Raw genomic sequence first — 13,116 nt, forward strand, 5'->3', positions numbered from 1 at the left:
CCTCCAGATAACCTGGTCATATCTTACTGTTACAATTTTGAGAGAGAATTACTAACAAATAGATCAGGTTTATCACAAAAGCCAAATGTCAATCCTCTCCCTCCTGTGTTCCCACATAGCAATTGTGAAATCCTTTTATTTGAGGGCAAAGTCTTTTACTTGTGTGGCTCTAGAATATAGGATGGTGCCTGGCATAAAGTGTTCAATAAATAATGAATAGATTCTCTTTCCCACACCCTTTCTTGATATCAATGAACTCCAAGTGAAGCTCTTAAAGGAAAGTATTAGTTCTTAGACAAGGCCCAAAGAGGGCTCAATACAACTCTTATTTAAAATGAGTAACTACTGACCAAGATAAGAGGAAATCAAAATTATCAGGTATATTATCTTCCCAGGCTGGTTAGAAATGGCTTTTGTTAGGATTCTGAAGCAGAAGGAAGCAATAATGAAATTTTGACTTCTTGACTTCAAGTTGACCTCAAGGTACAGAATATTTCACGTAAGACTTGCTATACGAGACCCATCAAAAGCAAGAAATGTGATTAGGATCTATCAGTTGTGTACCCAAGCACATGGGTGGACAAGTCAGGGGAGGACATCTGTTTCACTTGCCACCTATGCTTTGTTGCAGAAGGGAAGACAGGCCACAGAGCTTGGAGCTTCAGAAGAAATTTTAGGTATCTGGATTCAAGATATGTTTGTTTTTAACTGCTACTTTAAAACAGAGTCAAAGAAAACATATTTGGTCAGATTTAAATCCTTTTAGTGCTAAAGAGGCTTCATTTAGAGAAAAAGTAGGGAGCAGTTCATAATCAGAAATATTTTAGCCTCTATGAGCAAGAAAAGTTGGTAGCTGTTTTGCTAAACTGCCCTGGCAGTCCTTTTCTCCCACTAATGCATAGAAATTTCATGAAGGCATAGACTGTGTTATCCTGAGGCCCACAGACCTAGCCCTTCCCAGCATCGGGCAGGCTTGCCAGGCACACAACAGGTACTCAGCAAATACTTGAATGATAAGAAGACACTCTAAGCAGGGCAGTTTGGTTCACTTACGTCTCATCAAACAGGGGTTCCAGGGTCTTCCGTTTTACTGAGGTCTTCTTACGACTTGCCCACCTCCTCTCCGGTAACAAGTAGACACGGACATAGGGATCAGCCCCACTGCTGGTACAGGGTGTCAGGTTTCTGATTTGGTTTCAAAGACATTAAAGAAAAAAGTTTTGAAACACTGAAAGGACTCTTGGAGAAGGCCGTACTAGCCATTCAGCTTGAGATGGCTTGTGGATAAAAATGCCCTGTTGTCTAGATGACCAAAAAGCAAAAGTCTGCAGAATTTGGAGGATAAAACATTAGATGCAGGATTTTGAAAACACGTGTTTTTTAAAGCCCGGAGTAGAGCAAGTACTTCCCATCTAAAGGAAATTGGAGATTCGCACTTGAGAAAAGGTACTGGCTCCAAGTCCGCTCAGTTTTTGCAGTGGTTATATTTAAACGAAGCCCTTGGCTCTGGAGCCCGCCCACCGGCGTCACTGGGGACCTTGTCATTCACCGCATGCCGCCTTCACACCTCACTCCTTCCTAGTGTATTAGGATGCCCACCCCTACCGTTACTTCAAGCACCTCCACTCTCTCGTTCCCCCGGCCCCAGCCCCCCGTTACCTGCAGCCGTTGATGAGCACACTGAGGCAGCGCCGCAGACACACGTAACGCACGGTGAGCTGCACCTCACCCAGCCTCCGCCGCCTGAGCTCCCCGCCTCTGTGAGGAAAGGGCTCGTCACTCCCCTTGCCATTACGGGTGCTGGCCTCTCCCCCAGCCCCTAAGACAGAAGCACGCCCTGCTTTAGGCACAGAGAGCCATGTGCGTTAGTAATTCTCATTGAGGTGCCTTTCAGTCAGAAGTCAGTTCCATCCATTCACATGTAATGATCCCACTTCACAGTAGGAAGAACATGAACCCTGGAGTGGGATCTGCCTTTATACCATGATTTCCTGTGGGACCTTCGGTGAGTTATTCGACCTTTATGATATTAACTTCTATCTCCTAGGGTAATTGTGAAGATGGAATTAAATAACATGCTAAGCTCATAGTTAACAATAAATGGCAGCCATTGATGATCTGTTTCCACATTCTAAGCTTTCCATATCATCCCAGTACACTTGAGAATTCAGGAAATGTTTCTGTTGTAAGGAACCTTAACAACCGAAGCCCAGCACCTGTGTTACCGCGGGAATGCACTTGCTCTCTTTCTCTCCCTTGCCCTGTGTTTCTAGCATATACCATGCTGCCTCTCATGAAGCCACTTTGTAAAAGACCAGAACTTGCAGAGAAAAGTGAGTTTGTATATCTATCTACTTTTCCATCCAGGAATGTATTTTTCACACAGGTCATTGTAGACAAGATTAAACAGAGAGGTGCATACTCAATGTTGAGGCTGATATCTGTCAGGTCAAAGCAGGAGGAGGCCAGGGAGTTGAGCGAGGACATGCTGGGAGCCAGCCTCTTGGGTGGCCATGCGAGTGGGGAGGCAGGGCATTTCATGGGTCTGGGTGACTTGATGGGCCCTGGAGAGTGGGGGCCTGGGACAGTCAGGAAGATGGTGGCCGAACTCTTCTTCTTCCCCAAGGGCTCACAGAACCCTTTGGCACCGTCCTTGCCTTTGGGCTCTGGGCCTGTCTCTTGGGGCGTGGGCTCGGTGGCAACAATAGTGGCCCTGGTGGTTGTCATGGTGCTCTTGGAGGTTTCTTTGGTATCAGAAGCAGGATCTGGGGGGCATGGCAAATTTGCAGGGCACTCTCCCTGGGTTGGGGCTTTGGGATCCTGGTTGGTGTCCACCTTCTTAATGAACAGAGGACCTTTCTTTAGGGCTTCAGGTCCTGTGTATGGGCTCCCCATCTCTCGTTCTTCCACGCGCAGGAACTGCAAGCAGATGACAGGATTATGGGCTGGGCCTCCCACATCCACTTTCTCCTCCTCTGCTCTCATCTTAACCTCTGGGAAATGGTTCCTTCCTGACTGCCCAACCAAATGGATTTCTCCCCGCCCCACCCCCATATCTTCCTTAACCTCTCTCTGCCCCTGGGTCCCTGTAACCCATTATTCTCTTTTTCCCTTACTACTGCCTCAATAGTGAGTCTTCATGAGGACTCAGTCCTGGCCCCCACTCACACTGGCTGGTGGAGACCTGGCTCATTCTTAAAGTATGTATTGTCCCTCTATGCAAAGGACTCCCAGAATCTACACCTCTACCTTAACCTTCACATATATCACACACTGCTTCTGGATAGGGCCCTTTCCAGCTGTCACCCTATTCACCATTGCTTTCTCTAAAATGTGTTTCCTGTCCACACACACCTCTGTGCTCCTATAACCAAAGTTTCAAACCTCAGCCATTGTGTTTCTCCTTCCCCCTGTCATCAAGACCATTTCTAGGTACTTCCATTTCTAGCACTATAGTGATCAAATATTCTGAAAAGCCTCATTAAGAATGACTAATAAAATGAAACAAATATCCTTTTTAAATGCATAGCCAAAGTTACAAGAAAGTAAGGAAAACCCCTAGGGTTACTGAAAAATAAAGGCTAAGCTTTCCTAGGGTCATTTATCAACCTTGAAAAATCCAAGGGGTAATTAGGAGAAGAGGCCTCAGGTCAATGTGAGGCTGAGAGTTGAAGTCGGAACCATGAAGGTGGCGTCTCTTTAGGGAAAAAAAGTAGTCTAGGATAAACATTCCACGCCCGCCCCCCCCCCCCCCAAGGAAAGACTGCTAAGAAATAGATCCATCTCTGCCTGTACTCTGCTGGGGGAACTGAATATTTTCTGAGAATATGGCACCTGACAGGACTGTCTTATATGAATTTTGGTTCATATTTATACCTGTGGAATCTTGAAACCTAAAATTTAAAAATTAACCTAAGAATGGACCCTAGTTTGTAATGCCCCCAACGTGCATGGTTATAGCAAAACAGAACCTCCTTGGAAACAAGCAACCTCAATCTAGGTCACAAAAGAACACTCAACATATGTTTGCAGCGCAAGTCACCAAACGTAGAAATGAGTCACCCTGAAAAAGCATCAACAGATACAACAAATATCAAAATCTAACTCTCAAGATCTTCAGATAATAGAATTCACAGACACACATTATAGCATAGGTATTTTCAGATGATTAAAGATGGAATTAGAAACAGACACAGTGGATTTGGAAAAGATAGAAATAAAAAACAGCCTTTGAAATAAAAACCATGAATATGTAAAGAAAAGAATTAGTGGTCTAGAAGACAGATCTGGGGAAATCAGAATGTAGCACCAAGAGATAAAGAAATAGAAAATATGAAAGTGAGGTCAGGTGGAGACAGAGGAGATGGGGAGAAGGTCCAGTGTAGGAGTTCTAGAATGAAGGATTAGAATGGGAGAGGCAATATCTGAAGCTGACAATATTCCAAAGTTGATGAAAACTATGGATTTCCTAGCTTCTCAGCACAGAGCAGGTACTTAGTGCTGGGATAGTCCGCCTTGTTCCATGGCCAGAGCTCCACCCCTCACGTACCCTGGGGAACAGGAGGAGAGATTTACCCGAAGCACCAGCCTCATGGAGATGAGGCTGTCCAGGCCTGAGTGGTCCAGCTGAAAGCGCTGCTCAAGGGTGAGGTCTGTATAGGGTAGAATCTGGCACAGGGGGAACTCCAGCACTCCCAAAGCATACTCTTGGTCATCGTCTAGCACCTGGGCAGGGGGCCAGTCACAAAACAGGAGAACCAAGCCCCACACCCACCACCACCTCTCTCTGGGCCCCATTCAAGTCTAAGTTCACTTCAGTAAGCATGTACTGTGCTTCTATTGGCCTCTGGTCCTGTTCTGAGAACCCAGGACTAGGACCAGATCTGTCCCCCGTTTGCAGTCAGGGTAGAGGCAGTTAGGAACTCTATGAGGCAAGTGTGGCAGATGCCCAGGGTCGCAGGGGCTTTAGGGACTGATGGGCTGAGGGCCTTAAAAGATCCCAGTTCTAACATTTGTTGTTTAAGCTTTCATGTCTAAGTCACTGTTTGTGCCTCTATTTGCTTCTGTGTAAAATAAAGAAGCTATCTCTTTTCCACAGATCTTTTGTGAAGATTAAATTATTTTTTTAAAGAAGTACATCATCATCAAGGTCCTGGGATGATCCCAACACAGGCCACTCTGGGTGCTGGGTAACAACTTGAAAGAGTCTTGCAGGGAGAGCCAAGGGACTTGAGGGCTTGTCCTTCCACAGCCTCTTAACCCACTGCCCTTGGGCACCAGCCTCATGAAGATGTGGGGCCTCTGTATCCTCTCCCACACAAAAGGGGCTGACTTTACTGCTGGGAGAACCTGCTCAAGGTGAATTACAAGCTCCCCACCCCTCCTGGCTTAGACACTTCTTAGCTTTGTTCCAGGAGCCCAACTTCAAACCTTCAGGTGCAGCTCCTCAGCTGCCACGTTGGACACAAAGAAGGAGAACGCCTGGCTCCACACTGGGTCCTTGCTGTGGGGACAAGTCTGGGGACAGAAGAGAGAAAGATCATTGAAGGGTCAGGATGGGCAGCGCAGGATACTGGCACCCTCTGCTTTCCGCTGGCCACCCACTATCACTGGGAGCCTTCTCCGCCCCCGCCCGGGGATCAGACCCCACACACTACCGCTTAGGGGAGGCATTAGAGCAGGGCAGCCAGACCCAAAGGCCAGAAGGGAGCTTTCCCAGGAAGTTGTGCAGGGGCTGAAAAGCATACCAGCAGCACTAGCGCTCACTTCCCGAGGAGGGGACCAGCAGGATTTCTGCTGCTTTCTAGCTGGTGCTCTTGGGCAAGTCACTCATCTCTGACCCTCAGATTCTTTTTTTTTTTTTTTTTAAGATGCTTTTATTTGACAGAGACACAGCGAGAGAGGGAACACAAGCAGGGGGAGAGAGAGAGAGGGAGAAGCAGGCTTCCCATGGAGCAGGGAGCCCGATGTGGGGCTCGATCCCAGGACCCTGGGATCATGACCTCAGCCGAAGGCAGACGCCTAACGACTGAGCCACCCAGGTGCCCCTGACCCTCAGATTCTTAAACCATAGAACTATTTTGTGAGGTTGTTCTGAAGACAAACTGTCTAATGTAGCCTGGCACCTACTAAGCATTCAGTTCTCTAATTCCCTTCCCTTTTCTTCTCTCCTTGAAAAGGTGTGGCACCCCCTTTCCTTGTCCCATGGCTACATACCACGCTGTCTTACCTTGCTCGTATGTGTCTTCTTGCCTACAGATAGCTTGACATAGGAAGAAGGATCTCTATTGACTTTATTCTGTGAAGGGCAAATCCACAACAATGAAAGTGGCACCACTGGCTTGAGACCACCCCCCACCCCACCTTACCTCCCAACTCCCAGAGCATCGGTGGGATCTGGGACCAACCGATTGCTTCCCTTCGAGAGAAGGCTACTGTGGTGCTCCCAGGGCCACTGGGCTGCCAAAACTGTGCAAGCACCAGGATAGGGCTAACCCCAGGAGAGGTTCCAAGTTAATGACAAGAGGCCGGGAGCTGGGCCTGGTTCGGCACAGGCTCTTGTTCCCTGGGGCTATGGAAATGGTCAAGTTCTGGCTCTTTAACTTATGACCCAGGTACTTAACCTTCTGGGTGCTACTTGTAAGATGGCAACAAAAACAGACACACTCATCATGGGACTCAGGCATAATGAACATGGGGGACGAGTTGTAAAGCCCAGTGCCTGGCACACAGCAGACTTAATGAACGCACTCTTGTCATCCGTAGGCTGTGGGAGCACAGATGATCACCCAGGGGACAGGGCTGTGGTCACTCTGGGGAAAAGGAGCCGCGATTTGCTTTCACTTACCTTGGTGAACCTGGAGAGTTTTTTGGCTCGATATTCACCATTCAGGTAGTCAAAAGGGTTTCTCTATAGCACAAGGACAGGATAAATGAATGACACACGGACATTTGCAAGTGACGGGCACAAGGCAGGGTGTGACACTGGTCATGTCACCACTCACCGGCAGGTTGCAGGCACTCTCCAAGAAGACCACGAGGATGGCAGTTGAGAGGCCACCTTGGTCCTACAAACAGACACAGACCCTCACTAGGTGCGGCAGCAGCAGGAGACACAGACTGGTTTTGGAAAGGAAGCCAGCCAGCCCTTGCACTCCAGACAAGCCCTAAGATTCCCCACAACCTAGCTTTTGATTGAGACTGAGTCTACAACTGCAGCAGGACAGATTCCAGTCAGACACGGGGGGACTTCCCCATGAACTGGGCTGACCGGCACTAACAGCTTTTGAGGACCCCATCTTCCTGAGATGCTCAGAGGCTGTCTGCTGAGAGGTCACGAGCTGCCCTGGGTGGAGATGAGGCTGAGGGACAGGTTCTGCAGAAGGTGGGGCTGGCTGGACGATTCTGGGAGTGGGATCTGGGGGCTTCATCCCGCCCCCTTCCACACAGCTCTCACACGGACCAGCCCTGCCACAAGTCCCACCCCCGCCCCACCACACCCACACACCTTTCCTTTAGGGAGCACTGACACCCCACACTCACCTCGATCAGAGCTTCTGGGTCGGCGATCAATGAAAGCCACTCCAGCCGCAGGTGCAGCCGCCCGCTGGTTGTGTCGTTCAGGACAAACCACTGCAGGAGGAGGGTGAGGAGGGAGAGGAGAGCTCAGGCAAAGGGCCAGTGAGGTGCTGCTGACCCTCTTCAAGTAGTTCCGTTCTGGGACCTGGGGGGGGGGGGCGGCCTTCGTAGAGGCTTTAGGGAAAAGGTGACCCAGCCCAGATGGGGTGGGCTCTGGGCTTGAGGGACCAGGAGAGGTGGTCATAGAAGTGCTTCTGTCCTTCTACGGACAGATGGCAACAAGGATGTCCACAGGGAGGGGGTGACAGGCACCAACTCTACCTCATCCACCACTCTGTTCGTCATGACATCCCCGAGGCAGATCTGTAGGCTGGAATACAGAGGGAGTCAGCTCCACTCCAAGGAGGCAAGAAGCCGCAGATGGGAGTGCGGCCCTCAAGGCAGGGGAGCTTATTCAGCCCAAGGAAGCCATGGTAGACCACTCGCAGCTCAAACAAATGAAGGACTGTCTGACCATCAGGGCTGCTGCCTGGGCAGGCAGGTGGCTCCGATCCCAGAGGAGAATGAGCAGACACTGGACACACTGGCTCTGGATTTCTCCGTGATGGTGCTACTGGTGTTTTGAATGGCATGATTCTTCATTGTGCAAAACTGCCCATGCATGGCAGGAATTTAGCTTCCCTGTCCTGTGCCCTCTAAATGCCAGCGGCACCACCTCCCACAGTCATTGTAACAACCCCAGATGCCCTCCGAGGGTAGGTGTAGTTGGCATGCATGTGTTGGCATGTTCACAGCGTGCCTCCACCTACCCGACCCAGGCCCAAACGGGAGCTCCCGACAGCCGGCGGGGAGACTGTGTAGCCGTTAGAAATGTGCTTGAGCTCAGAACACACTCGAAATCAGTCACAACACGAACTACAAGCCACACTTCTAACTTGCAACAATACAAAAACTGCAGCTTTTTCCATTAAGATAAAAAGAAAAATAACATCTGGTGGTGAGCTGTTTCTTAGGCTGTCAGATCATGCCCCTCCCACTTTGCTTTGTTTCTGCTTTTACAATTACATGTTCATGGAAACAAGCTAAACAATACAGCAGTGTGAAAATTTGGGTAAAACTCTTTTCTGCCTCCTCATCCCAACCCCCTGAGATGAGCAGTGTGAACAGCCTGCTGTGTAGCTTCCATGCCCTTCTCTGTGCTCACACACACACTCGAGGGTCCTCCCTGGAGAAATGAATCAGACTGCACAAGCCACTTCCAGCTGCTTTCTCCCCCATACTGGCGTCCTCCACGTCAATGCACATAGATCCTACTACTCATCATTTTTAAAAGCTGCAGAATATTCTGTAGTTTGGCAATGGCAAATTTATTCAAATATTCAGCCAGTATCCTCTGAGGCTGGACTATTCCTGTTTCGCCACCACAGTTCTGCTCATTGCGGAGCATTTCAGGTATAATGCTTTTACTTTACAGGAGATTCCTGGAAGTGGGGCTAACGGGCCAAAAGACATGTAAATTTGCAATTTCTATAGCCAGCCCCAGCAGAGCCATTTCAGTCCTCCCACAGCCCTGAGTTTGGGTTCTGCCCCAGAGCAAGTGGCCAGGGCTCCTTGGCACTGGGGACCTGCCCATCCGTGCCAGCTTGCCCCTACGACTGCTCCAAATGGGGATTCTGGGTGCATCATCATCAGGAGTGCAGGAAGCAGAGCCACGGTACACAAACGTTGGGGTCCTCGGTATCCAGCTCAGGGCTGGGCACTCAGGAGACTTCTAGGAAGGAGGTCAGCGGCAGGAACGTAGAACAACGGAGCCAGTTGCCTAACACAGTCACCGTGTCACAGTAACCAAGCCCAGGGGTGCAGGTCACTGAGTGGTGGAAGCAGGGCTGCTGTGTCCCAACGCCCTCGGGGCCCAGCTCAGCCCTCCTCCTCACCTGCCCAGGAAGTCGTCCCTGTTGGGATCCTCGTCATACAGGTCCACCTCCAGGTCTTGCCCAGGGACTTCATACACTATCAACTGGAAGGAGAGACAGGTGACTTGGTCTGCAGGCCACAATGGCTGATGGAGCAGGGCTCGAGCATGACCCAAGGGAGCCAAATTCCAGCTCTGCCACCTGCCAGTTCAGAGCCCTGGGCAGGTTCCTGCCTTCCGGTGCTTTTGGAGAACCCCACCTCTAAGAAGGGAGTGATGCCCTCTGGCAGGACGGGGAGGATTAGGGTGGGTGCTCAAGGGACGGTGGCTGCTGGGTGTTCTGCACGGGGCTCGCAGCTTCTGGAGCACTAAACAGGCTGTGGGTACTCCTCTTCAAGTAGTAGCGATTGTGGGTGAATTTAAGGGAGAACTTTAAGCTCCTGGCGTCAGGCTCTGGCAGGGGAGATTGAGAGGATTTGGGCAGAACCGACTCTGAGGTTCCGAGTCTGCCAAACTACAGACAAACCATACTCTTGGTTTGAAAAATTCCAACAAAGCTGACTGGTGGGGAAGGGAGGTGGGAATGCACCTATGAGCTGTCCCTCCAGCAGGGCCACATTAGCCCCGCTCTGAAAGCCTGGTGGATGTGGGAACTAGGCCCACGCCTTGGGCCCAGTGTTGCCCCATGGGTATGTGAGGCCCTCCCTTGTTTGGACCCAGCATGACCCAGCATGGAGCCTGGAGGGCATCAGAAGAAGCCAGGAGACCCTCACCTCAAATACCTCATTCCAGGTGGGGTTCAGGTTCTTGTAGATGGTCCTACTCCGGAAATGCTGTAGGCCAATGCTCACCTTGGCGTAGGGGTCTGACTTGCCTCGGACCCCTAGGAAGCTGTCCTTCTGAGCCAGCTGCTCCGCCTCCAGCAAGTGGACTCTGAGCACTCCCTGGAAAATGCCCCAGCCCAGGGCTCACAGCCGCTTCCTGGGCTGTGGCAGCCCTCCAGGCCCGCAGTGTTGGGGCCGAGGCCATCAGACATCACCCCAGGCCCGCCCCGCTTTCTCCATGTCTGGATGGCAGACAGAAGCCAGCTACGGCAGTGTCCCCGCCAAAGCCATACAGCAAGTGACGTCAGGGCCCAGGGCTCTGTCCGCTGCATCACGACACCCTGCCCACCTTGCGGGCCCTCCCGACCTTGCTGGCCTCCAACCTGGCATGGGACTGGCTTGTTCAACTGCTGTGGAGCCATTTCCTCCAGTGCCAACAACCACCATCCGAGGAGGTTTTCTCCTGTGCTCCCCACCCTCTCTCTAACCTGCATGTAGAGCAAGTTCCAGTCATTTCTTTCTGACACCCAGGGGTACACACCCCTATGGGCACTGCCTGCTGTGGGCAGTGGGTCCCTGTGCTCATAAAGGCCCCGCACTGACTCCCCTCCCCCCCAAGCTTTGTTCTAAGGCAGAACAGAGCACAAGAATTAGGAAACCCACTTCATGGGGCCAGTAAGGGCTCCTGCCTGGAACTGTTTTTTAAAATACCAGTAGATACATGTACACTTATCACGATAAGCGGCTGAGGAATTGCTGAATTGCTGGATCACTTCACTATATACCTGCAACTAATCTAACACTGGATGTTAACCATACTGGAATTAAAGTGAAAAAGAAAACATCAGTAGATACACATTCATTTACCCTTTGACCCAGCAATCCCACTTCTAGCTCTAAGAGGATACTGGTAAAAATATAAAAAGACATGTACGAGGCTGTTCGTGACAGCACTGTCGGTAACTGTGGAAGACCGACACACTCACCGGCGCTCAGAACTAGCTCAGTAACACACAGCCACTCACCCCACGGGGCACGGTACGGCTGGAGGAGGAAGGGCTCTGTCTACGCTGTCACTGAGGGGCGCCCAGGACTTAGGGAGTGATAAAAGCAAGGTGGAGAAAACTGTAGTTCACTGCCATCCATCAAAGAAGGGGAACATGACCATAATTAGATACGCACACAACTGTACGTGCATCTGCTCATATTAGAAAATCAATAAGGAACAGTGGAAGGATAAACCATTACTTATAGGAGGAGGGTGGAGGTTAGGTGGAGAGAACAAGGGACAGAAGCCAGGCTCCTTAAAACAGAATTTGTTTTTTTTATATTGGATTTTGGAAGCTTGCAAATATTTTGCATGATGGTAAAAGGAAGTTACGGTCAAAATTAAGCCCTAAAAATAGAAAATGGAATGAAACAAATCAATCTAAATATTCATGGCCAGTCGTCACAAACACACAGAACTATTCCAAGTGGGTTTAAATCGGAGCCACTTGCCAGTACGCCTTGGGGATATATCCCAAGGACAGACTGCTTTCAGTAATGGCGATGCAGGTGATGGTACTGAGCTGTTATTCTGAGACTGCCACACACAGTGTGGGATAAAGCCCACGCGTCACCGTGGGAAGGCTGTGAGGACGCGTGCGCTGCCTCCCTGGCCAGCCCGGGCCTCCCCCGGGTGCGGCTGGAGCAGGCCGATGCCTCATACCTGGCGCTGACGGTGAAATGGGCACGTACCCCTCTCCTGAGCCCTGACTGCCCGTCCTGAAGGGCACCTTCTGTAGGGAGGCCGTGTGTCTGTGCTCAGAGGCCTCCCAAGCGGGGCCCAGGATAGAGGGCGCAGTGGGGCTGAGCACACAAGAAAGCCCCATGTCCCAGGCTGACTGAATAATCTTCCCAATTTACCCCAGGGATCCTTTCCACCCCCAAATGATGGAGTCCGGGGAGCTTCATGTCCCTGAAGGAAGGACAGGAGTCTCCTGGAGTTTCCTCGGGGCAGGGGTGACTACCCAAAGTCCCCAACCCAGGCAGCAGAGGGGGCCAGGATCCAGGAAGGAATGCCACCTGGGCTCTGCCCCTCCTTAGATGGGTGGTTTTGGGCAAGCCAGTCAACCTTCCCAAGCCTCAGTCTTCACCCAGTAAAATGAGGATGCCACGCTCCCACCGGACAGAGACAATCATCATGTGAGAATGCCTTCCCTCCGCCAGCCTATGTGTCCCTCGGTCCCGGGCCCAGTGCTCCGTGGCCAGTGTGGGTACTCACGCAGGGCAGAGGGAAGAGCAGGGTGGTCACATCCAGCCCCCTCTTCACAGGCACAGTCACACGGTTGGGCAGCACCAGGTGGGTGGCAATGAGGTCCTCCAGCAGGCTGTCTGACACCTCACTGGGGACAGTGGGCACGGCCAGCTGTAGAGGGGCGGCACTACCTTCCCCAGGTCACCTGCCCCTCCAGCCAGCCCCAGAACCGGAGCCAGGAGCAGAGCTTGGTGGGCGGGGTGGGCCCTGCTGGGGAGAGAAGAGCCCTGACTCCAGCCTGCCTGGCCTGGGGGGATGTGGGGCATACATTTCGACAGCCCCCGGCCACCCTCTTCCCCATCTTTGTTCTCTGAGGCATCACAGTGGGGCAGCTAAGAGGGGTGACCTGGAGCCTGTGTGCCAATCTTGGCTCCGTGACCCATGAGCTGTGTGACCTTGGGTAAGTTGCTAACTTCTCTGGACCTGTTTCCTCATCTCTAGACTGAGGATATTAATACTACCTCCTAGGGTTGTTACAAGGAGAGTTAAAACACACAAAGTGC

At 51.2% G+C, this 13,116-nt stretch overlaps 1 protein-coding gene across 5 annotated transcripts in view; it reads right to left on the reverse strand.

The window, feature by feature from the left end:
- The window catches only part of ESYT3 (extended synaptotagmin 3), a 49,356-nt gene that overhangs the window by 8,372 nt on the left and 27,868 nt on the right, over positions 1-13,116 (reverse strand). For 2 of the 5 annotated variants that reach the window (XR_004917287.2, XM_036092134.2), the window contains exons 8-20: positions 12,581-12,701; positions 10,264-10,434; positions 9,513-9,595; positions 7,900-7,948; positions 7,543-7,632; positions 7,005-7,067; positions 6,848-6,910; positions 6,230-6,298; positions 5,431-5,517; positions 4,576-4,725; positions 2,423-2,919; positions 1,660-1,758; positions 1,054-1,185 (exon numbers count right to left, since the gene is read on the reverse strand). Coding sequence is in view for 4 of the 5 variants with exons in the window: in XM_036092134.2 (XP_035948027.2) it covers positions 1,054-1,185; positions 1,660-1,758; positions 2,423-2,919; positions 4,576-4,725; positions 5,431-5,517; positions 6,230-6,298; positions 6,848-6,910; positions 7,005-7,067; positions 7,543-7,632; positions 7,900-7,948; positions 9,513-9,595; positions 10,264-10,434; positions 12,581-12,701 (1,674 nt within the window). In the remaining variant the exon portion in view is untranslated. The other 3 variants (XM_036092136.2, XM_078071320.1, XM_078071331.1) reach the window with 3 other exon arrangements.

This window comes from Halichoerus grypus, chromosome 1 (genome assembly GCF_964656455.1).
Source record: "Halichoerus grypus chromosome 1, mHalGry1.hap1.1, whole genome shotgun sequence".
Taxonomy (NCBI): domain Eukaryota; kingdom Metazoa; phylum Chordata; class Mammalia; order Carnivora; family Phocidae; genus Halichoerus; species Halichoerus grypus.